Source organism: Gorilla gorilla, chromosome 13 (genome assembly GCF_029281585.2).
Source record: "Gorilla gorilla gorilla isolate KB3781 chromosome 13, NHGRI_mGorGor1-v2.1_pri, whole genome shotgun sequence".
NCBI lineage: Eukaryota > Metazoa > Chordata > Mammalia > Primates > Hominidae > Gorilla > Gorilla gorilla.
Window position 1 is genome coordinate 26,852,981 of NC_073237.2, and position 25,014 is coordinate 26,877,994.

Below are 25,014 nucleotides of genomic sequence, written 5' to 3' on the forward strand. Positions count from 1 at the left end.
ACATGGTTAGTTAAGGTCACACAGAATACAATTTTAATGTCCATTGAAACATGAAAAGGAAAACAACTGGACGAGATGAACTTCCTAGTGATTCACAGACTGCTTGCCTTCGTTCCCTTCCCTTGAGCCCTCACTGCCTTTGATGTTGAAACTTGGGTCTACGTGAGTGGGGTTCTACATGTCTCTAGACTGATGAAGAAACACTAGAGCCCACATGACCAGCTCTGATGGGATCTTCCTCCACAGTGGGCACACAGCTCTCAGGAGACTGGAGTCTATTCTGGCTTTATCACTGCATGACCTGCACCAGTTCCTTCCCCGGCTTGGGCATCAGCTGCCTCGTCTGTACAATGGGTGGATTAGAGACAGTGATTTCTCGGACCCCTTCCAGCTGTGCACACTCCCAGTCACAGTATCTTAATCCCTCCCCTCCCCTGGTGCCTCTGCATCCCACTGTCAAATGTGCACCAGGTCTCAGCCACTGACAAAGTGCTCAGTCCTTTAGAGATTGCCTTGCTTTTCTCCCTCCTGTCCCGCTGAACTTCCCAAATGCCTCCATTCCCTCACCCACGGATCCTTCCTCGGTCCTAGTTTGTGCCCACCCCCTCCTAGGTGCACCAAACTTGAAAGTGACAAGATGGCTTCACAACATGTGCTGAACTCACCTGCAGAGCTTTTGGATAGTGATCGACGGGAATGATCAGGATCACAATTTCTGATTCAATGCTGAAGTATCCAAACACATCACACTGTGGGACAGACACGTGCATGCGGATTTTCTGAAGTATTTCCAGAACTGTTATTGGCTTTTTATTTGTTACCTGGAAAGAGAAAACATGTATTACCTGAAAAAAAGAAGAATTCCTATGACTGCCTAAGCTCCCTTGCTTTGGGCTGCCAGCTGAGGAGGCTCTTTTGACCACACAGCCCTCAGCGGAAGGCCCAACCGCAGCTTTGCTAGGCCAAATTCTGAATCTCCAGTCCATCACAATGGGGTTTTGCCTGACTGAGAAACTCTGTAGTGAAGATAAATACTTTCACCAGAACCACTTTTGCAAAAAGTGACTGTTCTGAGGTAGAGGTCACAGGGTTTTAAAAAATACAGGTGTTTGTAATCAAAATGGGGCTAAATCTCTAGGTTGTGGCAAGTGTTGGGTGCAACATTTCTGGAGCCCTGTGATGGTGCAGAAAAGAGAAAGGGCAGAACTATGCAGGGAACGGGCAGGGCTCCAGAAGGTCCCCTCAGGAGGCACGGGGACTGGTGTGAGGGGAGGTGACCTCAAAACCACCTGGGCACCCACCAGTCTCTGGCTACCTGGCTCTGCCTGCAGCCCCACCTATGCTTACTGTGCCAGCAGGGGCCTTTTCTAAGAAAGGCTCACGCTGACTGTGATGTGCACAGCCAGGGTGTAGAGGGGAGGAACATGGGCTTGGGAGTCAGCCAGCCTGGGTACAAACCCTTGTCCTACTGATTAAGGGCTATATGGCCCTGGGAAAGTTGCTTTTCTGAAGATTAGTTTCTTTATCTATGAATGAGGACAACACATTCTACTCTCTAGGATTACTGAGAGGCTTAGCAATAAGATTTCAATAGCATCTGAATATAAAGCAATTTACCTTAGCAATAGTATCCAGTTTTTCTTTGTCAAATAAAACTCTTAACATCCCAGCACATAATGGGCAACAAGCACCTGTATAACAGAAACCATTTTATGTGTGTTCAGAATTAGAAACAAAGAGAATTTAAAATCCTTAGTGAAATGTCCAGCCCTTCATTTTGGGCAGGAGAGTTACAGTGTCCTTCCCAAAGACTGTACCTTCATATAAGCTCCTTGACCAACCTGGAGTCCTCTCATCTCTACATTTACCAAAATCCTTCCTCTACCCCTGCTTTTCATCCTTCACCACTCCTTGGAGTGAGAAGGCTGTGGTGCAGATAGCATAGAGACAGCTGGCTTTTCAAGAGACCTGGGGCCTGATCCTGCTCTGCCTCAAAACTCACTGTGTGATTCTGGGCAAATGCTTCTGCCAGGCCTTGTTTCCCTGTCTGCAAAATAAGGGAGTTGGTGTTTCAGGGGTTCCATGAGTGTTTGATTCAAATTTAATTTTTTTTTTTTTTTTTTTTTTGAGACAGAGTCTCGCTCTGTCGCCCAGGCTAGAGTGCAGTGGCGCGATCTCGGCTCACTGCAAGCTCCGCCTCCCGGGTTCACGCCATTCTCCTGCCTCAGCCTCCCGAGTAGCTGGGACTACAGGTGCCCGCCACCATGCCCGGCTAATTTTTTTGTATTTTTAGTAGAGACAGGGTTTCACTGTGTTAGCCAGGATGGTTTCGATCTCCTGATCTCATGATCCGCCTGCCTCGGCCTCCCAAAGTGCTGGGATTACAGGCGTGAGCCACCACGCCCGACCGATTCAAATTTAATTTTAAAAATTATTTTAAACTGCTAAAACCCATAACAGAATATGGCATAATCAAATATAATATTATGCCGTATTTTCACACGACAGAGATTTAACCAATCCATTAGCAGCCTCTCTGCCCTGGGCCCCTCCGATTCCCCTTCATTTCGTGTCATCGTACTTGCTGCCATCTGGTTTAGTGCAGATTTGCATGGCAACTTATGTTTGGTCTGTCATCTCCCTCAGAACATGGTCTCCAGAAGGAAAAGGGCTTTGTTTTTCTCACTGCTGTGTCCCCAGTGCTTAGAGGAGCGTCTGGCACATAGTGAAAGCTAAATAAACATTTGATGAATTAACGGATGGAGGAATGAACCTGTTAGATCCAGATTAACCTGTTCTGTGCAGACTTGGAATAAAGTCTCTTCTGCTACTTCTGTTTGACTAAGAGTGTGAGATTGTAAGGTAAGCTGTTTTAAAAAACTGTTATTGGTAAAAACAGTCTGTATGAAACAAAACTTTTCTGATTATATGCAACTAAAACAATTAATTTAGATGTCAAGGCCAATCTAAGACAACAACTATCTTCTATTTCTCTCAATTTCAAAAGTTTGTGTTCATCAGAACTACTTTAATTATTCATTAATTAGTAATTAATTATTTGTTAACTTTGTAATAAGTAAACATTATGCATTTAATAACCCTAATTTTCATAATTGAATACTGCTTTATCTGTTTATATATTGGTGTTTGGTGTAAGATTTAGCTTGAGAAAAGGCTGCTGTACTGTTTTAAAATAGCAGGACACCAGATGATATCGAAGGCAAGCCCTAGTTTTTTAAGGTCAACCCAAAGTAGTGAGTATGATCAGCATAAGAATCTCTTCAAGACTTTCTGAAAAACGTAAATGAGCTAGTCGGCTCTCTTCTCAATGACTCACTCTCTGGAGGTGGATAAGCAAATCTTCTCAGTCCTCCCCTGTCCACCCCGATACTGCCAGCCTACCCGGTGGGATGATGGGTTTGCATCCAGCTGCCAAGAGCGAAGGACACTTGACAGAAGCACACTCGGCGACGGAGCTGTGCTCTGAGAGGACTCCGACGGCCTGGCAGTCCCCATAGTAATCGACTGCCACGCGATCCGAGTAGGCAGCACACACGCTGCCGTAGGTCTCACCATTGTGCCCACATACGGGCTCGGTTGCTCTGCAAAAGGGCTGAGGGCAAACAAATCACATTTAGCCTGGAAATGTCTATGTTGTACCCTTCCCAACCAAGAGTACACAGCATGCCTCCCTATTTTCAGGAAGGAAAAAAGACACAGGTATAAATTATGAGGACCTCTTAAGCTCCTGAGGTGGGCTAAATGCTGGGGGGGTGGTGGCGTGGGCAGCAATATGGGTGTCTCCAGATGAGCTGAAAGATTACTTTTCTCAGCCTCTCTGGGATCTGGGTGCTTATTCCATGTGAACTGATAAGAGATAAAAATCTTCTTTCCTGCTACCTCTCTCTGCTCTGCTCAGACTTCTGTTAGTATCCCAGAAGCGCCTCTTTAAGATGACCAGATCAATCTTCATGCAAATGCAGAGGTCTTATCATTTCATGCTGGGTATGGGATAAGGAGAGGGAGGAGTTGGGGGAGCAGTGGGGTAGACAGACTCTGGAGCCAACAGGTAGGTCAGGAATAGATCAGAGAAAAATCACAGCCAGGAGAAGGGAACAAGTAGGGGAAGACAGAATTCAGGGTAGACGAGATCAATGCAAATGGCACAGAGGCTCTGAGAGAAAACAAGCATGTTTCAGGGAGACATCATGATGGAATTTTTCTAACCATGAAGACCAGAGAATGTGAAGCAATCATCTTAAGTGTTAGCTGGTTGTGGGCAGCGGATGCTAGGCCCAAAGCGCGGCCCCAGGGAGAGGGGCAAGCATAAAATCAGTGGTGCATGTGAGAAGCCTCAAAAGGAATTGTCCTTGGTTTTTTCTTTTTTTTTAGATGGAGTCTTGCTCTGTCGCCCAGGCTGGAGTGCAATGGCGTGATCTCGGCTCACTGCAACTTCCGCCTCCCGGGTTCCAGCGATTCTCCTGCCTCAGCCTCCTGAGTAGCTGGGATTACAGGCATGTGCCACCATGCCCAGCTAATTTTTGTATTTTTAGTAGAGATGGGGTTTCACCATGTTGGTCAAGCTGGTCTTGAACTCCTGACCTTGTGATCCACCTCTTCTGCCTCCCGAAGTGCTGGGATTACAGGCGTGAGCCACCGCGCCCGGCCCAGTTTTTTTCCTTAAAACATAAATGCAGATTCCACAAACCTACAAAACTGAGACATAAGCTGATGTAAAAAGACATTAAGTCTTAAAGAAAATTTCAATGACTTTTCAGTACCTTGGGAGGTGGGACTGATGTGGGAAGAGTGGGAAAACTTTTCTTGGTTTTGACTCACATTCTTCCTGCTTTGTTTCTTAGTGAGGGCCCAGAGAACTATGAGAAGTAAGAATGATGTTGACCATGCCAGGGTTGTGAAACTTTTAAGTTCTTTTCCTAGGAGTGGACTGCAAGAAGCCACTCTCTGTTCTTGCTTGTACACCAGATGTGCAAAGGTACACACACTAGCAAGATAGTTTCCAGAGTTAGGAGAAGGAGCCAGTCTTCCTTTTTAGTGGAGGACTGGGTGCTATAGATTTGACAGAATTCACAGAAGACCCTCGGCTGGTCTTACTGTTGATTCATCTGTAAAATATCATAAACCAATTTTATCCCTAGTGTACTTTGTTTTGTCAGCCAAAGCACTGTACCTGGCAAGGACCTTTGTAAGAGAGGCTTTTTCCTCTTTGGTATAAAGTGCAGAGATTGTTGTGCTCCATGTGGTCTGTGTCACAAACAGGATCTTGGACCTGGTCACACGTGAGCTGTCTTGGTACACACTCATACTGGCTACATCCAAATTTATCAAAAGTCGTCAGGCAGACCTGTGGTTTGGGTACGCACCTGAAAAAGATGAATGCAGCACCATGAGCCAATGTAGGGAGGGACTGTGGTGGGGCTAGCAAAGCACTAGATGAGGGATAGGAGGCTGAAGAGAGAGCAAGAGATGAATCAGGACAGTCCTGTCTCCAAAGAGCTTATGTAGAGTGGGAGAGACAAGCCTGTATATACAGTAGGCTAAAAAGTAGAAAAGATGTGCACAAAGCTTGCGGGGATGAGTCATTCTCATCTGGGGAGCCTGAAGAAAGCATGGGGAGGAGGCAGTGTTCTAGCTGGAGGCTTGTGGGGTAAAGGGGGCAGCATGGGCTTGCCAGCCTGAGAGAGCAGCCATGAACACAGGTGTGATGCTCAAGGAATGTGGTGCTGGGGAAATGGCAGGTGATCCAGAGGGCAGGAGCCAAGGAGGCACAGACAGACCTATAGCAGAAGGGCCATGATATGAGGCCAAGAGATAGGCTGGAGCCTGAGGCTGGAGGCCCTTGCATTCAATAACAAATGAAACACTTCCAGGGGCTTAACTTTCAGCTTGGCTAATATGAGTCTATCTTAAGAAAAGGCCTCAGCTGGGTGCGGTGGCTCACACCTGTAATGCTAGCACTTTGGAAGGCCGAGGCGGGTGGATCACCTAAGGTCGGGAGTCGAGACCAGCCTGACCAACATGGAGAAACCCCATCTCTACTAAAAATACAAAATTAGCCAGGCATGGTGGCACATGCCTGTAATCCCAGCTACTCAGGAGGCTGAGGCAGGAGAATCGCTTGAACCCAGGAGGCGAAGGTTGCGGTGAGCTGATATCGCGCCATTGCACTCCAGCCTGGGCAACAAGAGCAAAACTCTGTCTAAAAAAAAAAGGCCTCACTCTTTGTCCTAAAATAATTCAGGTTTTTGTGCCTACAAGACCGAGGATCTGATACCAGCTGGTTGCAAATGACTGAGAGAATGCCACCATGAAGCTGGTCTTTCCTAGTAAGATGAGGACCTTGCTTCACTCTCAATTCCTGAGCTCCTTCAGAGGGGCTAGGGATGATGACTCTTTTCTTCTTTAGGCTTTTTTCTGCTTTCCTAATTTTTATTAAAGGGTTTACATAACTTTCTATAAGAAGATAAGACCCATGAAAATGTTTAGCTTTCACTGGGTATTTTAAGTACTAAGATATATAAATTTTAGTTTATAAAATAAAAGAGGAAGCATATAGTAGCTAGTGTTATTTTAATTTCAAAGGAAATGATTTATACTCTTTTTAGGGCTAACCTGCACCAAAATCACTACCACCATCACTATGCATGAAATGGTTTGAAATTACAATGCACTTAGTTATGGTTTTATGGAAATTTAAAATATTTGAAGAGAAATAATGGAAAATAATATTTAGAACTTCATTACTTACTAACATGCCAGGGATGAGAAACAGGAATATCAGGAGAAATTTGGTAACTTTGAGAGAAAAAGCTTGATCAATTTGAGTATATGGAAATAAGAGGATCACAAAAAAAAGGTTGAGAACCTGGGGGCAAATAAAAGTAAACGTGAGCAGGGCAGAGACTTGATCTGTCTTGCTTGTTGTTATGTCCTAATGTTTAGAAAAATGCCTGGAACATCAGTAGATACTTGATGGATGAATACAATTCTTAACAATTATTATTATTATTATTATTATTATTATTATTATTTGAGACAGAGTCTTGCTCTGTCACCCAGGCTGGAGGGCAGTGACGTGATCTCAGCTTACTGCAACCTCTGCTTCCCGGGTTCAAGAGAGTCTCCTGCCTCAGCCTCCTGAGTAGCTGGAATTACAGGCGTGTGCCACCACGCCCGGCTAATTTTTATATTTTTAGTAGAGATGGGATTTCACCATGTTGGCCAGGCTGGTCTTGAACTTCTGGCCTCAAGTGATTCACCCACCTCTGCCTCCCAAAGTGCTGGGATTACAGGTATGAGCCACCGTGCCCGGCCACAATTAATTATTTTTTGAACACATAATACAAGCCCATGGTGAAACTGAAAAAGTACAACATGGTATACAGTGCAAAATAGGCCTCCCTTCTACTCTTGTGTCCTAGACACCTAGTTCCCTTCCCTAGAGGAACCACTATTACCAATTTCTTTTAGTGTTTTTTGTTTTGTTTTGTTTTGTTTTTAGATGGAGTCTTGTTCTGTCCCCCAGGCTGGAGTGCAGTGGCACCATCTCGGCTTACTGCAGCCTCTGTCTCCCGGGTTCAAGCAATTCTCCTGCCTCAGCCTCCCGAGTAGCTGGGACTACAGGTGGAAGCCACCATGTCTGGCTAATTTTTGGTAGAGAAAGGGTTTCACCATGTTGCCCAGGCTAGTCTCGAACTCCTGAGCTCAAGCGATCTGCCTGCCTCGGCTTCCCAAAGTGCTGGGATTACACGTGTGAGCTACCACTTTCTTATTTATCCTTACAGATATATTTTATGTAAGCATAAGCATTTATATGTGCTGATCCAAAGGGTATGTGTATTTAAAACTGCAAATTTGGCCAAACTGCCCTCCATAGAGAATGTACCAATCCTCCTCCAGCTCCCTCTTGTACGAAAGCAGCTATTTCCCTATACCATGTTATCAAACTTTAGCTTTGCCAAGTCTGATAGATGGAAAGTGGTACACAATTGTAGTTTTAATTTACATTTCTCTTAATATGAAGAAGGTTAAGCATTGTGGCAGATTGGCTAGATGTTTATCAAATTCACTTCACTTTCTTCCTGGGTATGTATCTAAATTATATCTCCCAGTCTCCCTGGAATTCATTATGGCCAACGGACTGAGTTCTAGACAATGGAATGTGGCTGGAAGTAGTGATGAATGTTACTTTTAGATGTGGCCTATTAAAGCTTCTTAAGAGCAATCCCCATATCTCCCTTCTCTTATCTGCTGTCCAGATGCAGAAGACACAGAAGAGGACTATGAGGCTGTAGGAGAAGACTGGGTCACTATATGGAAGGATCCCAAGTCTCTGAATGACCATATGGAAAGCCGCCTGCTGAAGAAACAAATGGGCTCTATGTAATTATCTACTCTGTGAAATTATTGATATTTTGGAATTTGTATACAGTAGCTAGAATTACTTACCCTAACAAATAAAAGTACCTTTTCAAGTGTTTAAGAACCATTTGGATTTCTTTTTTTATGTTTATGTCCTTGGTCCATTTTTCTATTAGGTTATTGATCTCTGTCCATTTTGATATTAGGTTGATCTTTCTCAAATTGATTTGCAGGGGCTCTTTATATTACAAGGACATCAGCGCTTTCTCTGTGATATTCCTTCCAGTGTGTCATTTGTCTGTTACCATGCAGAAAATTTTGAGGTTCACGTAGCTGAATTTTTCAATCTTGTATATACTCAAGAAGGCCTTCCCACTTTGACATTTATTTTTATTGTTTTATTATAAAAGCAAGACAACCTCATTCAGAAAGGCTAGCCAATGGATAAAACAAATGAAAAAATATTAAGACAATCCTCAGTTCTACCTCCCAACACAACCTGTATTATTCTTTCAGCTTATTTCTTATGCATTGCGTCCTGTCTTCTTTCCATAGAAACTTTCTTGGATTAGTTTCATTGTATAAAATTTGGCAGATGGATGACTAATTCTTTGCCATTTCTTTTAACACATGAGAGAGTCTCCCCCTCCCTCCATATTACACCAGGGTTTTCAGGATGGAGAAGCAGCAATTGCTTAGGAAAGCACTGTGGGATTGGAATGTGTATTGTTCAGGTCATTCAGGCAAGCCAGCAAACACTCTGCTTCCAGAAGGCTGTAACCTAAGGGTCAGCAAGATGCCTGCCGTGGTGGCTGCCCCATACAGAAATCCATCATTAAGGCTGGGGCAACTGTATTCTGAGCTCAAGTGAGGAAACAGCAGTGAAAGGAGCTCAAAACAAGTAATTTCAAATAGTAGTGAAGTTGCATTTCCAGAGATTTCTCATGTCCAATTTCTAAAACGGTTGCATATAACTAGAAGAAAATTTCCCTTGACTATCAGGTGACTGCTACTAATAAGAATACACCCTTTTCTCTTGTCTCTTCTGCTACCTCTCCTTATGTTACCTTTTCTGTTTCAGTCTTACAGAACTGCTTTAGTGCCCAACAGACACCATGTTATGGAGATAACATTTCCAGCAGCCACGACTCTTGTTAGTCTGCCTTCACTACCACCTCTTTTTCTCTACTGCAAACCTTGCCTGCAATCTCTTACTCATCTTTCTAGATTCAGCTAGGTATCACAATCTCTAGAGGCTCCCCCAGGGCCTTCCCCAGGCTGCATTAACTGCCCTACTTCTGGGCTCCCAATCGCAGCACCTTATCAAGCAGCTTTACATGGCTCTCTTTCCCTCCAGACTCCAAACTCTTCAGGGCAGCAGTGATTTCTTAATTTACCTTTCTGTTTTCACTGTCTGGTATATGGTAGATGCTTTGTAAGTACTAGTCTTCAGTTGAATAAAATAAGAAGCCATTTGACTTACCTTTGGTTTTTTTGGCAGGGATTAGGATTACATGGATCCTTTGACATGCATGATCCAAACTCAAACTGATGGTCTTGGAGGCCCACACAGCGAGCAATGCAGGCACTGGGGTAAGTGCGCCCATTCTGCCCACATACGGGGACAAACTGATCTGCACAGTTACAGGGCAGACCTGAGGAGAGGAAACAGCCTCAAAAATATGTATGTGTATATTCTCCCTCCCCTTATATTTCCTTGTTAAGGCAAACCATGAGCAATCATGTGAAGGTCTCATGTTAAAATAGAATTGTAAATTAAGTCAGGAAAAACCTTCTCTCCGATCTCTGACAGGGTTTTTTTTTTTTTTTTTTGAGATGGAGTCTCGCTCTGTCGCCCAGGCTGGAGTGCAGTGGTACAATCTTGGCTCACTGTAAGCTCCGCCTCCCAGGTTCACGCCATTCTCCTGCCTCAGCCTCCCGAGTAGCTGGGACTACAGGCGCGTGCCACCACGCCCAGCTAATTTTTTTTTTTTTTTTTGTATTCTGACAGGGTTTTTAAAGGCAGCAATGCTCTGAATAGCTCGTCTGCAAGATGGCTTTCCTTTGTCCTTTTTATTGCCAACTAGTTGAGGGCCCCCTAGACTTTGATCCCAGGTAGAGACCCCTATTAACAAGGCTATAGGTAGGGAAAGTAAAGACTGTTTCTCCTGATTTGGCATATAAAATCTAGAATTTAGATGTTTGAAGTCTGGTGTGGTGATTTCTTGAATGTTAAAGGCTAATACCAAGCATAAGAAAGAGTGGGCTGGGCACAGTGGCTCACGCCTGTAATCCCAGCACTTTGAGAGGCTGAGGTGGGCGGATCACCTGAGGTAGGGAGTTCGAGACCAGCCTGACCAACATGGAGAAACCCCATCTCTACTAAAAATACAAAATTAGAATGGCATGGTGGCGCATGCCTGTCGTTCCTAGCTACTTGGGAGGCTGAGGCAGGAGAATTGCTTGACCCCAGGAGGCGGAGGTTGTGGTGAGCCGAGATCACGCCATTGCACTCCAGCCTGGGCAACAAGAGCAAAGCTCCTTCTCAGAAAAAACAAAAAGAAAGAGTGAAGGTTGTAGGTTCCTTCCACTCTCATGTCCAAGACAGTAACTTAGAAAATTACTGTAATTTTAAGACTTACAAATTGTTATGAACTTCTTTCTCTGAGTCACATTTGGAGTGGGACACTGGGTCCCAAGAAATGTGGCACAGTTTTGGGTCAGTAAAATTTCCTTAGTCTGCTAGATCAACAGTCATTGACTTAATTTATCCCAGGACACCAGGGGCCACACACTATAGGAAACAGGGGTCTTGCTAGTTGTAAAGCTCAACTTCTAAAAACATTTAGACATTAACAAAAAAATTTTAAAAAGTCTTCCTTGTAAATCCTTTGCTTATTCTTTATCCCCATATCCCTCTATGGTTTCTCTAAGCAGAATGAATAGTCCTTGCTTGAGCAGGGCAAAGGATAATAATAAAGGATGATGATAATAAAGCAGTGAAGGCTGGGGTAGTGTTCGTCCTACCTCTACTTCCTTACCAGTGTGCCATTCACTTCTTATTTCTGATCCCCTTTTTATTTCCAGTGGGCTGGAGGTACAAGGTTGGTAAATCCTTACTCTCCTCCACTTCTCCTCCACCCGGCCCCCACCCCTCTCCACATGTAATACTAATTCTGGGGAAAGAAGAATCAAGTTGCCACTGCAGCAGTGTGAAATGGGGGCAAGGGCAGCTACCTAGTAACTTTTTACCCACAACCAAAGGTATTTTAGATCTAGGAAAAAGCAGATACCAAGATATACCAGCAGACTGTGCTGTTGCTATTGGCAACAATAGCTTCACGAGAGGAAAGCATCCCATCTCACTAGCCTTTTCACTTATTTATGTTGGTGTAAGAATAATAAGAGCAGCAAAGCATAGGAAAGTCAAGAAAGTAATATTCTGGGATATTATTGTTTGTGGGAGTCTAGATGAAGAAGTAAGCTAAGGTAGGCTGAGGAAGAAGGTGCTGAGAAACAAACTGAGAACATGCATGGACATTTTAGATCATAGCAGTAGGGGTAAATGGGGTATTCTACCAGGTAGAAAAGGTCAATTTAATTAAACCCATTCCAATCACTGGCTCTGTTCTTTTTGACTCATGAAATTCCAGAATATTAGTGCTAAGGGCCCTAAGACATCATTTAGTATAATACCTTCAATTCATAGAGGAAGAAACTGAGATCCAGGGAGGAAAAGCATCTTGCCCTTAGATTCTGTATTGATTTTATTGTGTACATTTGCAGTTAAGACTGGAGAAGCTGCCTTGAAGGGAAAAATGTGTGCAAAGAAATGATGGCCCCTGAGGACAGACTCTGGGCGATCACAGTCACCTGTGAAGGTACGACGGTCATCTTCTGAACTGTGCTCACTGAGGCAAAGGCGGGTAGAACACACCAAATTGCCAGCAAAACAAGAACAGACATTGCAGTCAATACTAAAGGATGTTCCATGACCTGACAGAAACAGAAAGAAAATGTTGATCTATATCATGCATTGAGAAATAGAGCACATATTACAATTTTAATAGTTCAACAAGTTTTAAAATGGAAATTCCTTTTTTTTTTTTTTTTTGAGACAGGGTCTCATTCTATTGCCCAGGCTGGAGTGCACTGGCGTGATCCCAGCTCACTGCAACCTCCGCTTCCCGGGCTCAGGTGATCCTCCCACCTCAGCTTCCCAAGTAACTGGGACTATAGGTGTACACCACCACATCTGGATATTTTTTGTATTTTTTGTAGAGACAGGGTTTCACCATGTTGTCCAGGCTGGTCTTGAATGCCTAGTCTCATGCCATCTGCCTGCCTCGGCCTACCAAAGTTCTGGGATAACAAGCATGAGCCACTGTGCCCAGCCAGAAATTCTTGAAAGATGACTTCTGAATATACCAACTAGAGTAAAATCTGTGGTATTTATATTTTCATATTTGCCTCCTATCGTATTCCTCCAAGCCCCTGAAGTGCTGGTCTTACCAGGGTGCTCCCTATCCTCTAAGAATGTTTCTGGCTGCCCCTTCTGCTTTGAAAGCTCATCTCTCCAGGACCAGACCTGATGCCATCTTTGGATCAAAGACTCTTCTGATGCCCTGGCAGGAATGCCCAGCTCCCAGAAGAGCACTTGGTCTGCAACTTTTTTTGGCTCAAATTCTCTTATCTTAACACATAAAGCATGATCTCATCCCCCATCCCGGTTTCAGCTCCATAAGGCATTAGTATGCTCTTTCGTACTGAATAGGCATTTAGTCAGTGAAATGTTACAGAAGGAATGAATCTGTCCTGATATTTTCTGTGATACAAAGTATCTACCTTCATAGTTTAGTCAAGCAGAATATGGATTGAGAGATAAATACCTGACTTGCTCTAAGGCAGAAATTTGAGAGCTAATTTTAGCCAAGAGCACTCTTCTTTCTAATCAAATCTCACACAGAAGAGTAAACCAAAAAGCATATAAAAGCTGAACTACTATGGTTGAAGGGGTAGGGGATGGGAGTAGAAATGGGGTAGCAGAGTGAGCTTGTGGGGAGGGAACAGATCCTCAAAAGTGGTGTTTTTTCACAATTGTTTGAAATCATATATTGACATGAATAGTTGTTGGGGCTACAAGCAAAAGATGGTTAAGGAAGTAGTGGAGTCTAAGATTTTTAGGGAAGGTGGTCAAAGTACTTTTTAATGTACTTTTTTTCCAAACTCCTAACAGTGTAGTTCCTACACCCACTTGATTTCCATGATGTCAAAATCTGAGTTTCACTTCTGGTGAAGTGAGGGTGGGGTGGGGTATGCCTGAGGAAAGGGTCGGGGGAAGATTACCTGTGTCCTTGGCCTGTGAAGCGTAAGGGATTTGGAGTCAACTAGACCTGGAGCAGAATCCAGCTTTGGTCATTTACTAGCTGGGTGAACTCTTTAAGCATCAGCTTCCTCATCTATGCAGTAAGGGTAATACAGGTATTATTATTACCTATATCAAAGTGTAACTTGGAGGATTTAATGAGATAATGTAAGGCAAGACTTAGCTTTGTGTTTAGCACATGATTAGAATTCAATAAATATTAATTATTATTAGCCATTAGCCCCTTATCGAGGGGACTTCTAAAGGCTTCCTTAGAAGTCCTAGTGCTCTGTATAGTTTGAAAAATACTGCCCTGGAGTATCTGATATGCAGACCTTACTCTGTGGTCAGAATCTATCCAGTATTCTTCCTACAAAGTAAAAATAACTAATCTCATATTAAAAACAAAAACAGAGCTTAAGACTCACTTTTTCTTTTTCCTCCAACAATACAAGACTTCTGGAGGTCTATACAGTGCATTTCCATACAGTTTTCTAAGAGTCCACTTTGTCCACATGAACAGATTTTATAACAACCAACTTCCCCTGCAGATGATGGCACCTGGATTAGTGTCCCTTGACGGACAATGAAATCAGAAGCTTCTCCCAGTTTGCAACCTGTACAAGCAAAAATTAGCTGAGACAGATGGTACTGTTCTATGACATTGTTTTATAACATTAGATATACACTTGATAAAAGTCTTATAGGTACTAAATCACTATTAAAGATTATGTAATAGAACTTTCACCAAATTAAGGAATTGCTTTGCTTCATTGGCCAAAAACATACCTCTCAAATTAAAATTCCACATTCTGGAGGATGGTGGTGATTACAGATCTGTACCCCAAAGTGACCTATCATTCAGTATAACAGTGCTGTAAGATATGTAACTTTTTATTTGTAGGGGCTAGTAAAAAATATTTTAAAATCACAGATATTTTAAAAAATAGAATAGGGAAACTAACAGTATTTTTTTTTTTTTTTGAGATGGAGTCTTGCTCTGTTGCCCAGGCTGGAGTGTAGTGGCACGATCTTGGCTCAGTGCAACTTCTGCCTCTCGGGTTCAAGTGATTCTTCTGCCTCAGCCTTCCGAGTAGCTGGGACTACAGGCGCGTGCCACCACACCCAGCTAATTTTTGTACCCGGCTAATTTTTGTATTTTTAGTAGAGATAGGGTTACACCATATTGGCCAGGCTGGTCTCAAACTCCTGACCTCGTGATCCACTTACCTCAGCCTCCCAAAGTGCTGGGATTACAGGCGTGAGCTACCGCGCCTGGCCAGTATTTTTAGAATAATATTGTTCAGAAAAACTTTTAGTGATGGAAAACAAGTATACCTTAAATTCAAGGAAAAACTGAATATTTGGGTGGGCTTATGGAAAACCCATTTTCCATTTTCTATCTTATTATATGATGGGTTTTCTGAGTTTAATGAAACAAGCGGATTCTGAATTGAATTCTTTTTTTTTTTTTGAGACGGAGTCTCGCTCTGTCGCCCAGGCTGGAGTGCAGTGGCACGATCTCGGCTCACTGCAAGCTCCGCCTCCCAGGTTCACGCCATTCTCCTGCCTCAGTCTCCTGAGTATCTGGGACTACAGGTGCCCACTACCATGCCCGGCTAATTTTTTTTGTATTATTAGTAGAGATGGAGTTTCACCGCGTTAGTCAGGATGGTCTTGATCTCCTGACCTCGTGATCTGCCTGTCTCGGCCTCCCAAAGTGCTGGGATTACAGGTGTGAGCCACTGCGCCCGGCCCCTGAATTGAATTCTATATTTAAATAATATGAAATACAGATGTCACCATTTTAAGTAACTGTATCTTATTTTCTTGCCAAAGAAAATACTGACCAACTTATAATGTAAGGGTAAATGGACAGAAAATACTATCTTGAAATTTAAAACAGTCCGACATTTCCAATTTTGACAAGATTATGACTCTATAGCCGATATATTACAGTATTACACATATATTATAGATGATCCTTTGAGACATCATGCTTATTTCATCTTTTGCTTTATTTTACTTTAAAAATACTTTAAGGCCGGGCGCAGTGGCTCACACCTGTAATCCCAGCACTCTGAGAGGCTGAGGTAGGTAGATCACCTGAGGTCAGGAGTTCAAAACCAGCCTGGACAACATGGTGAAACCCTGTCTCTACTAAAAATGCAAAAATTAGCTGGGCATGGTGGTGGGTGCCTGTAATCCCAGCTACTTGGGAGGCTGAGGCAGGAGAATTGCTTGAGCCCAGGAGGTAGAGGTTGCAGTGTGCCAAGATAGTGCCATTACACTCTAGCCTGGGTAACAAGAGTGAAACCCCGTCTCAAAAATAAAAAGTGTTTTTTTTTTAATCTTTTTTTTTGAGACGGAGTCTGGCTCTGTCCGCCAGGCTGGAGTGCAGTGGCGCGATCTTGGCTCACTGCAAGCTCCGCCTCCCGGGTTCGCGCCATTCTCCTGCCTCAGCCTCCTAAGTAACTGGGACTACAGGCGCCTGCTACCGCGCCCGGCTAATATTTTGTATTTTCAGTAGAGACAAGGTTTCACCATGTTAGCCAGGATGGTTTCGATCTCCTGACCTCGTGATCCGCCCGCCTCGGCCTCCCAAAGTGCCGGGATTACAGGCGTGAGCCACTGCGCCCGGCCTTTTTTAAAATCTTGATTCTAACATGATAAAGAAACATTCTCAATTGGGAAATTTATCTATTTCCCAAAATAGCAAAATGTTGCAACAACTATATTCTAAAGGGATTGACAGAAAGATAAAGACTATCATAATTCTATGGGATAAAAATCCTTCAGCCTTAAAGTTATATACATTTCAACATAACATTAATCTTTATGGAGATAGCTATACATTCTATTGAATATGCTATTTCTCTATATACTAAAGGAAAGGAAAGAAAAAACATGAACAATGTAGAGTATTTTTTTTCAAACATTACAACATAGAAGAGAAAGTACAAAAAGCTGGTCTGAGCTTCTTTTCTTTCATAGTCTAGAACCCTGCAACTCACGAGAGTCAAGTTTTAGACTGTTATTATTAGTTTACAATTTAAATAACAATGGAGGATTACAAGTGTCTGTCTTTTCCTGCTTACATCAATAATACATGTTTAATGAGAAAATCTCAAACATTACAGAAAAACTAATATAGAACATGAAGTCCCTTATAATCTCACTCCAAAGATAACCCCTATATTACAGAAGGAGCAGGATTGAAAAAAAGAAAGATAGCTCCTATAAAGAAACACTAGCAGCACCTATCCATCCTCTTCTCACACCCACCTACCTCTTACCTTGAACACAAAAGTATGGAAGACAGGGATCTCCAGATGGACATCCTTTTCGGTTTACTTCACAGAGCTCATTGGCAGGGCAAGGATTTGGGTTACAGGGATGAGTCACTTCTTCTACAATGTTACCTAAAGTACTTGGCCCTGAAAAAACCAAAACAGATTAGTTTAACCAACCTAAAAGAGTAAGAGAGAACTGTAAATTATCTGAATTAATTATGGCTGGAATAAATGAAGAGCTCATGAGCATAAAGTAAGGCCTGATTCTACCAAGCTATTAAAACACTGAGATTCTTTCATTTGTGAAATGATGAATTTCGCATAAACATACATTCATTCTTTTTTTAAATTTATTGGGATCTACAATATTCCAGGCAAGGTTCTAGGTGCTGGAGATACAGTGATGAACAAAACAGACAAGTCTCTAACATAGAGTTTACATCTAGTAGAGAAACAGACAATAAATACACTATGTATGAGCTGGGCACAGTGGCTTACGCCTGTAATCCCAGCACTTTGGGAGGCTGAGGCGGGCGGATCACCGGAGGCCAGGAGTTTGAGACCAGCCTGGCCAACATGGTGAAACCCTGTTTCTACTAAAATATAAAAATTAGCTGGGCATGGTGGCAGGTGCCTGTAATCCTAGCTACTCAGGAGGCTGAGGCAGGAGAATTGCTTGAACCCGGGAGGCAGATGTTGCAATGGGCCGAAATCACATCACTGCACTCCAGCTTGGGAGACAGAGTGCAACTCTTTCTCAAAAAAAAAAAGCCCCCCCTCAAATTTAGCTGGGCATGGTGGCATGTGCCAGCTACTCGGGAGGCTGAGGCAGGAGAATGGCCTGAACCTGGGAAGCAGAGGCTGCAATGAGCCGAGATTGCACTACTGCACTCCAGCCTGGGCAACAGAGTAAGATTCCATTTCAAAAAAAAAAAAAAAAAAAAAAAAAATATATATATATATATACACACACACACACACATGCTGTGTATGTATATGTGTATCTATAAATAAATAAATAAGTCAGAAAATTGTAAGTAATAAGTAGTGTCAGGGGATAGAAAGTGACAGGTATATTTTGGATAGGGTGGTCAAATAAGATGTCTAAGAAGGATAATTTAGCGTTTTTTATCATAAATGAGAATTTATTATGGTAATATGTATGGACTCCAAACCATGATTATATTTAACTTCGGAAATCATGGCCAAGGAAGAGTCTCACTTGATAGAAACCATGTGTGATATTTAAAGAGATATTTAATTTTCCTCCCATTGATATAGTTTCCTTCTACACAAATATTTGCCTGCCATAATAGAATCTAGAATTATAAATACAATAAGTGTTGCTTACTTGATTTTAGGCCAGACTCATACTCTAAGACTAACAGAGGTATAAGGGCCCTTGGAGTTCATCTCATTTTGCCTAATTATTTCATAAATAGGGAAGCCGAGGCTCAAAGAAGTGATCTGCTCAAAGACACAAAGGTCTAAATTCCAGTCTAATGCTCTCTTTTTTGCTATATTGGTCACAAAGGTTAAGGGACACAGTTTGTTGGCCTTGAGAAAATATGGCGAATACTACCAGCTACAAATCTACCAGCTACAAATCCAGCACATACTTTTCTCTCCCTGATTACTAAAAGATCTCCAATTTTACTTAGGGCCGCAATGGGCCCAGAGCTTAAAAAATAACCTTTCTCAGTTTTCCTTACAACTAAGGGTGGACAGTGTACTAGGGAGAAGTTGTTTGCTCTGTCCCTTCCTTTTTACCATCTGGAACTAGATTATGGTGGTTAGAACTCCAATAGCCATGTTGTGATGACAAAGTACATGAAGCAATCTTGATGACTGAAGCTAAATGCTAAGGATGGTGGGGAAAGATAAAAGGAGCCTGGATTCCTGATGATGAAGCCCTAGACTATTTGTTTCTGGGCTTTCTTTTACTTCTATTTGTTCTGTTTTTTTGTTAATCCTACCTAACATAGGAAAACAAAGGCGGACTTCACTGTCCGCCTTTGTAGCCAGATCATGGCACAGATGCCCCCTGGTGGCAGCCTGAACACTTCCCTTATCTTAACTACTGGGTGTGTAGGAGTTCTACTTGTCATGCCCTGGTTTCCACCATGTATGGGTCTCACGGCCAAGAAGCTGAGCTCCAGCTCCAGGATCCCTCAATGAGATAGCAACACGCTCTTCTAGCTTTTGGCGGGAGTATTTGGCAGAGAAAAACTGAAGCAGTGAGATAAGTTCCATTTTTACATATTAAGCTAGACTATCATTTTTTTTTTTTTTTTTTTTTTTTAGACAGAGTCTTGCTCTGTTGCCCAGCCTGGAGTACATTGGTGTAATCTTGGCTCACTGCAAGCTCCGCCTCCCGGGTTCACGCCATTCTCCTGCCTCAGCCTCCCGAGTAGCTGGGACTACAGGCGCCCGCCACCACGCCTGGCTGATTTTTTTTGTATTTTTAGTAGAGACGGGGTCTCACCGTGTCAGCCAGGATGGTCTCGATCTCCTGACCTCGTGATCCGCCCGCCTCAGCTTCTCAGAGTGCTGGGATTACAGGCTTGAGTCACCACGCCTGGCCTAGACTATCATTTTTTATACCCTGTTGGGTGAGTAAGTCCAAGCCAATTCCTGGCTCTCATCCACTGACACTCTGATGACAAAAGGCTGATAGTCTCTGGGGGTAAATTCCACTTTCTAATCATTATTATGGTAAGAAGACAGCAATGATATGGAGCTGGTTATCTGAGAATGCTGGCCCCCTGAGTCACTGCTTAGAATTCCTGACTGACCACAGTTCGTACCTCCTCAGACTGATAGAATCACTTCTGCTTACATATTTTAAAACAACAATTCTTTCCTGGGCCAAAAAGGCCAAGCAAACAAGAGTCTGTGATTGAGATGGTATCATTGAATCCCATGTTCTCAACAGATAAATGCTCATCCAAAACAAATAGTAAAACAAATAGTTGGAAGAGAGAAGTATTTGAAATCTAAAAACACACATACAAAAAAGTACTTACTGAGGTATGTATCCAAAGGTATACAATTCTTCAGATCATCTGTAGGTGACAGAAGCTCACAAATACTTTCAGCTGTGTGGTCTTCAGGGAATTTGTTCTGGTCTCCACATTTTTTAAGAATCTCCACACAATCTGATCTTGAAAAAAAAATGCACATAAGTTTAGAGCTTGAGGAACCTCCTCATGTTGTCCCGTCAACATCACTTGTTTCTGAAGCTTTCCAGAAAGTAAGCTTTCATAACTTAACATGTTTCATAATTGGTTAAGTATGGCAAAAGAGAACAAGAGTCACAGTAGAGCTCAGGTTGAATAATAAATTCAAAGCACCCCTAACTCTCTGTTGTCTGAGACCAAAGCCCTTACTCAAATTGTACACTTCTTCGTACTGTTACTACCAGCAATGTGGCTTTTCAGTATCTTTGAAAGGAAATTAAATGAAGCTAGTCTGATTTACTCTCTGCAAAAATCATATATCCTCACTTCTAGGACCTTATGCTGGCTTGTTTGCTTGCTTGCCTCTTTTGCCTTCCCTTCCTTATCTAAGTCTCTTTTTAGTTATCAACATTAGCATCTGGCCTATAACAACTAGAAAGTCCACTACTTTAAAATGTTCTTGGTCTTCAATAGGGATTTGACTTCTACAAGTTTTCTGTGCTAAGAGTCTACATATTCCCCTCTTGTTGACTCTTGCTTGTCACCTAATTGTTACACCTCAGTATTTCCCCATCAGGTTATCCCCCAGCCATGTCAGAGAATAGACTGGACTCTGTTTAAGGTTGAAATTATTAAGGTACCCAGCAGCACTGAGCCACATACCAACAGCTTAGGGGCTGGATATTAACTTGGTTTTGGAAAACTTTTGGAAAAAAAGATATGTGAAGAACAATGGGCAGATTACTATGTTAAATGCTTTTGGTTTCACCCACTATAGCAGCTCCTATCTTTACTTGATCCTTGATTTCCTAAGCAAAATAAGCTCCTTAAGAAGAGCAAAGTCGGCTGGGCGCAGTGGCTCAGGCCTGTAATCCCAGCACTTAGGGAGGCCGAGGCGGGTGGATCACCAGGTCAAGAGATTGAGACCATCCTGGCCAACATGGTAAAACCCCATCTCTACTAAGAATACAAACATTAGCTGGGCGTGTAGTCCCAGCTACTCAGGAGGCTGAGGCAGGAGAATTGCTTGAACCTGGGAGGTGGAGGTTGCAGTGAGCTGAGATCATGCCACTGCACTCCAGCCTGGCGACAGAGTGAGACTCCATCTCAAAAAAAAAAAAAACAAAACAAAACAAAAAAAGAAAAAGAAGAGCAAAGTCTAACAGAATATAAGACAAGTCCATAAATTAACATATAAAAATAGAATTGTGTATCAGAGGTATTTAATAAATGTTTCATGAACTAAGTTCCATAAGAGAAGTACAAATAAAGGTCTATAGGAATCTGTAGTAAGGATAAATTACTTTCAGCTGGAGAAATCTGGGAAGACTACGGGAATGTCTGGTATTTCAGAGGAGACAAGGACAGCCAGTAGGTGGTGATGAGGGGAGCAGTATTTCAACTAGAGGAGGAAAAAGTGGGAAAGCATTTGACATACGGGGGTGATGGGCAAAGGAAGTGGTAAGAGAGAAAACTCTATGGAGAGGCTCTGGCTAGAGATCACGGAGGGTCTGAACTAAAGCTGGAGAATCGTTAGGATGAAAGAAACTTACTTGCAAATAATACTTCCCCGAGATTTACTATGACAAGGTTTAATCTGCAGTGAACAAGCTATTGCTTTCCACATCTCTGGCTGGCACTTTTTAATATCAAGAACAGGTATATTGATAAATGGCATCTTTATGCTTCCTTTCTCCCACAACTTCATGTCATTCATGGCTCCTTGATCTGACTGTGCATTACAACTCCTGAAAAGTTCTGTTGGCCTAAAGAGAAAAAAGGCCAGAAAGAATCAAGAGGCAATTATTTTCTAGAGAGAAGCAACAAGTAAAATCCTGACATACTAATGCATCATAAAAATCTGGTTTTCTTAAGAAAGCACATACAACCCATGAAAGGATATCAGCTTCGACTGTATGAAGATTCAGTGTAGACACTAGCATTAAACTCAGAGATTGCATGTTTTCTTTTTAACAGATTCTTGTGGGGCAGTTTAAAACTTCACAATTCTCCAAACAGGACTATTATCCCCAGACTATCCCATTTCATTTCATAAAATAAATATTATGAGGCCAACTTTTTAAAATGGCAACATAATTTACAAAAGCAAAATGCACCAATTTTATGGGTACAGCTTGGTGTGCTTTGACAAATATGTACATCCATAAGCACATCTAAATCAATTAAGGAACCCATCCAACATTTCAGCCAGTTCCCTTGTGCCGCTGTTGAGTTAATGCCTCCCTACTGACGGCAACTCAGAGGCCATAACTATTTATCCTTATATCACCATAGATTAATTTCGCCTGTTCTAGGCTGGGTGCAGTGGCTCACACCTGCAATCCTAGCACTTAGGGAGGCCAAGGCAGGAAGATAGCTTGAGCTCAGGAGTTTGAGACCAGTCTGGGCAACATAGCAAGATTTCATCTCTACTAAAAAAAAACAAAAACAAAAACAAACAAAAAAACTGTGGCACGCCTCTAGTTCCAGCTACTCAGGAGGTGTGGCAGGAGGATTGCTTAAGCCCAGGAGTTCGAGGCCAGCCTGGGCAACAAAGGAATATCCCATGTTGAAAAAAATTTAAGCAAATTTTAAAGTAGTTATCAAGTTATTTAAAATTATAATAAACCCATTACATGTTAATATAAGTATTTTTATGAAAAATAACTATTTTCCAAAGTAAACATTAGCGAGAAGGATAGGAATGTTTTACAGTTTTGCAAATCTCTGTAATGTCTGGCTTAATAGAACTCAGGTGGATTTTCATATCTGCTTCTGCATTCAATCTGTTGTTGTATCACATGTTTTATAGCCACTGGAAAGCTCCACTGTTGTTGTTGTTGTTGTTGTTGTTGTTGTTGTTGTTGTTGAGACAGGTTCTCACTCTGTCACCCAGGCTGGAGTGCAGTGGCATGACCACAGCTCACTGCAGCCTCGACCTCGTGGGCTCAGGTGATCCTCCCACCTCAGCTCCAAGTAGCTGGGACTACAGGCACCCACCACCACACCTGGTTAATTTTTGTATTTTCTTTAGAGACAAGGTTTTGCCATGTTGCCCAGGCTGGTCTCAAACTCCTGGGCCCAAGCGATCTGCTCACCTTGGCCTCTCAAAGTGTTGGGATTATAGGTGTGAGCCATCATGCCTGGGCTAGAACATTTTCATCACCCTATAAAGTACCCTTGTGCCCCCTCTAGTCAATCCCTGATTCCAGCAGAGGAAAGGATATTCTGATCTTTATCACCATAGATTACATTTGCCTATTCTTGGATCTCATGTGTGAAGAATGTATTTTGTGTTGGGCTTTTTTTCTCAAAGTAAGATTCATCCATTGCTATCCCATTGTTTGGATGCACCACAATGTTATATTCTTTCATTCTCCTGATAGATGTTTTGGTTCCTCTCCCCCATTTTTTGGGCTATTACGAATAAGGGTACTAGACAGGTCTTTATTTGGACATATGTTTTCATGTCTCTTGGGTAAATGCTTCAGGATAAAATTGTTAGGTCATAGATTTAACTTTTGAAGAAACTGAAAAAAAGCTCCAAAGTCCTCAAACTATCTTCTACTCCCAGTAGTAACATACTACAAGAATTCCACTTGCTTCATATGCTTACCAGTCTTTTAATTTCAGGCATTCTTGTGAGGGTGAGGAGGCACTGAATTGCTATTTTAATTTGTATTTTGCCATGACTGATAATAATGAACCCTTTAATGAACTAGATGGCTATTTCTTTTAAATTTTTTAAATGGACAAAAATTATATATTTATTGTGTGCAACGTAATATATTTAAACATGACAGATGTGGAATGGCTAAATTAAGCTAATTAAAATATGCATTACCTCACATACTTATAATTTTTTTGTGGTGAGAACATTTAACATCTACTCTCTTGGCAACTTTCAAGTATACAACTCACTGTTAACTACAGTTACCACATTGTATAATAGATCTCTTGAACTTACTCCTTTTGTCTAAATAAAATTTTGTGTCCTTTGACCAACATTTTCCCAATCCTCTCCCCTCTCTCCTCCCTCTTCTCTCTCCTTCTCCTGCACCACCCTTTCCAGCCACCCTCTGGTAACCACTATTCTATTCTCTGCTTCCATGAGTCTGATTTTTTTAGATTCCACATATAAGTGAGATCGTGCAGTATTTGTCTTTCTGTGCCTGGCTTATTTTATTTAATGTCCTCCAAGTTCATTCATATTGTTGCAAACGACAGGATTTCCTTCTTTATAAAGGCTGAATAGGATTCCACAGTGTATATATACCACATATTCTTTATCCATTCATTCATTCATTGATGAATATAGGTTGATTCCATACCTTGGCTATTGTAAATAATGCTGCAGTGAATGTGGGAGTGAAATATCTCTTCAACGTGCTGATTTCCTTTCCTTTAGATATGTACCTAGTAGTGGAATTGCTGGATCATATGGTACCTTCTATCTTTAATTTTTTGAGGACCCCCCACACTGTTTCCCATAATGGCTGTACTAACTCACATTTCCATCAACAGTGTACGAGACTTCCCTTTTCTCCATATCCTTGCTAACAATTGTTATCTTCCATCTTTTTGATAATAGCCATTTTAACACGTGAAGGGATAGTTCATTGTGGTTTTAATTTGTATCTCCCTGATAATTAGTGATGTTGAACATTTTTTCATATACTTGATTAAATGGCCATTGTGATGTCCTTCTTCTGTAAAGGGTCTTTGAAAGTTTCTTGCACAATTTTTTTCTTTTTTTTTTTTTTTGAGATGGAGTCTTGGTCTGTCGCCCAGGCTG

General features: G+C 42.1%; 1 protein-coding gene across 2 annotated transcripts in view; it reads right to left on the reverse strand.

Annotated features, from left to right (window-relative positions):
* RECK (reversion inducing cysteine rich protein with kazal motifs) overlaps nucleotides 1-25,014 on the reverse strand; it is an 87,411-nt gene that overhangs the window by 2,085 nt on the left and 60,312 nt on the right. For both annotated transcript variants that reach the window (XM_019034207.4, XM_055351576.2), the window contains 10 exons: nucleotides 21,773-21,985; nucleotides 20,067-20,203; nucleotides 17,044-17,184; nucleotides 14,176-14,364; nucleotides 12,256-12,378; nucleotides 9,866-10,037; nucleotides 5,192-5,384; nucleotides 3,403-3,613; nucleotides 1,618-1,691; nucleotides 666-821 (listed from right to left, as the gene is read on the reverse strand). In XM_019034207.4, the coding sequence (XP_018889752.2) occupies nucleotides 666-821; nucleotides 1,618-1,691; nucleotides 3,403-3,613; nucleotides 5,192-5,384; nucleotides 9,866-10,037; nucleotides 12,256-12,378; nucleotides 14,176-14,364; nucleotides 17,044-17,184; nucleotides 20,067-20,203; nucleotides 21,773-21,985 (1,609 nt within the window). The remainder of the gene's footprint in view (nucleotides 1-665; nucleotides 822-1,617; nucleotides 1,692-3,402; nucleotides 3,614-5,191; nucleotides 5,385-9,865; nucleotides 10,038-12,255; nucleotides 12,379-14,175; nucleotides 14,365-17,043; nucleotides 17,185-20,066; nucleotides 20,204-21,772; nucleotides 21,986-25,014) is intronic.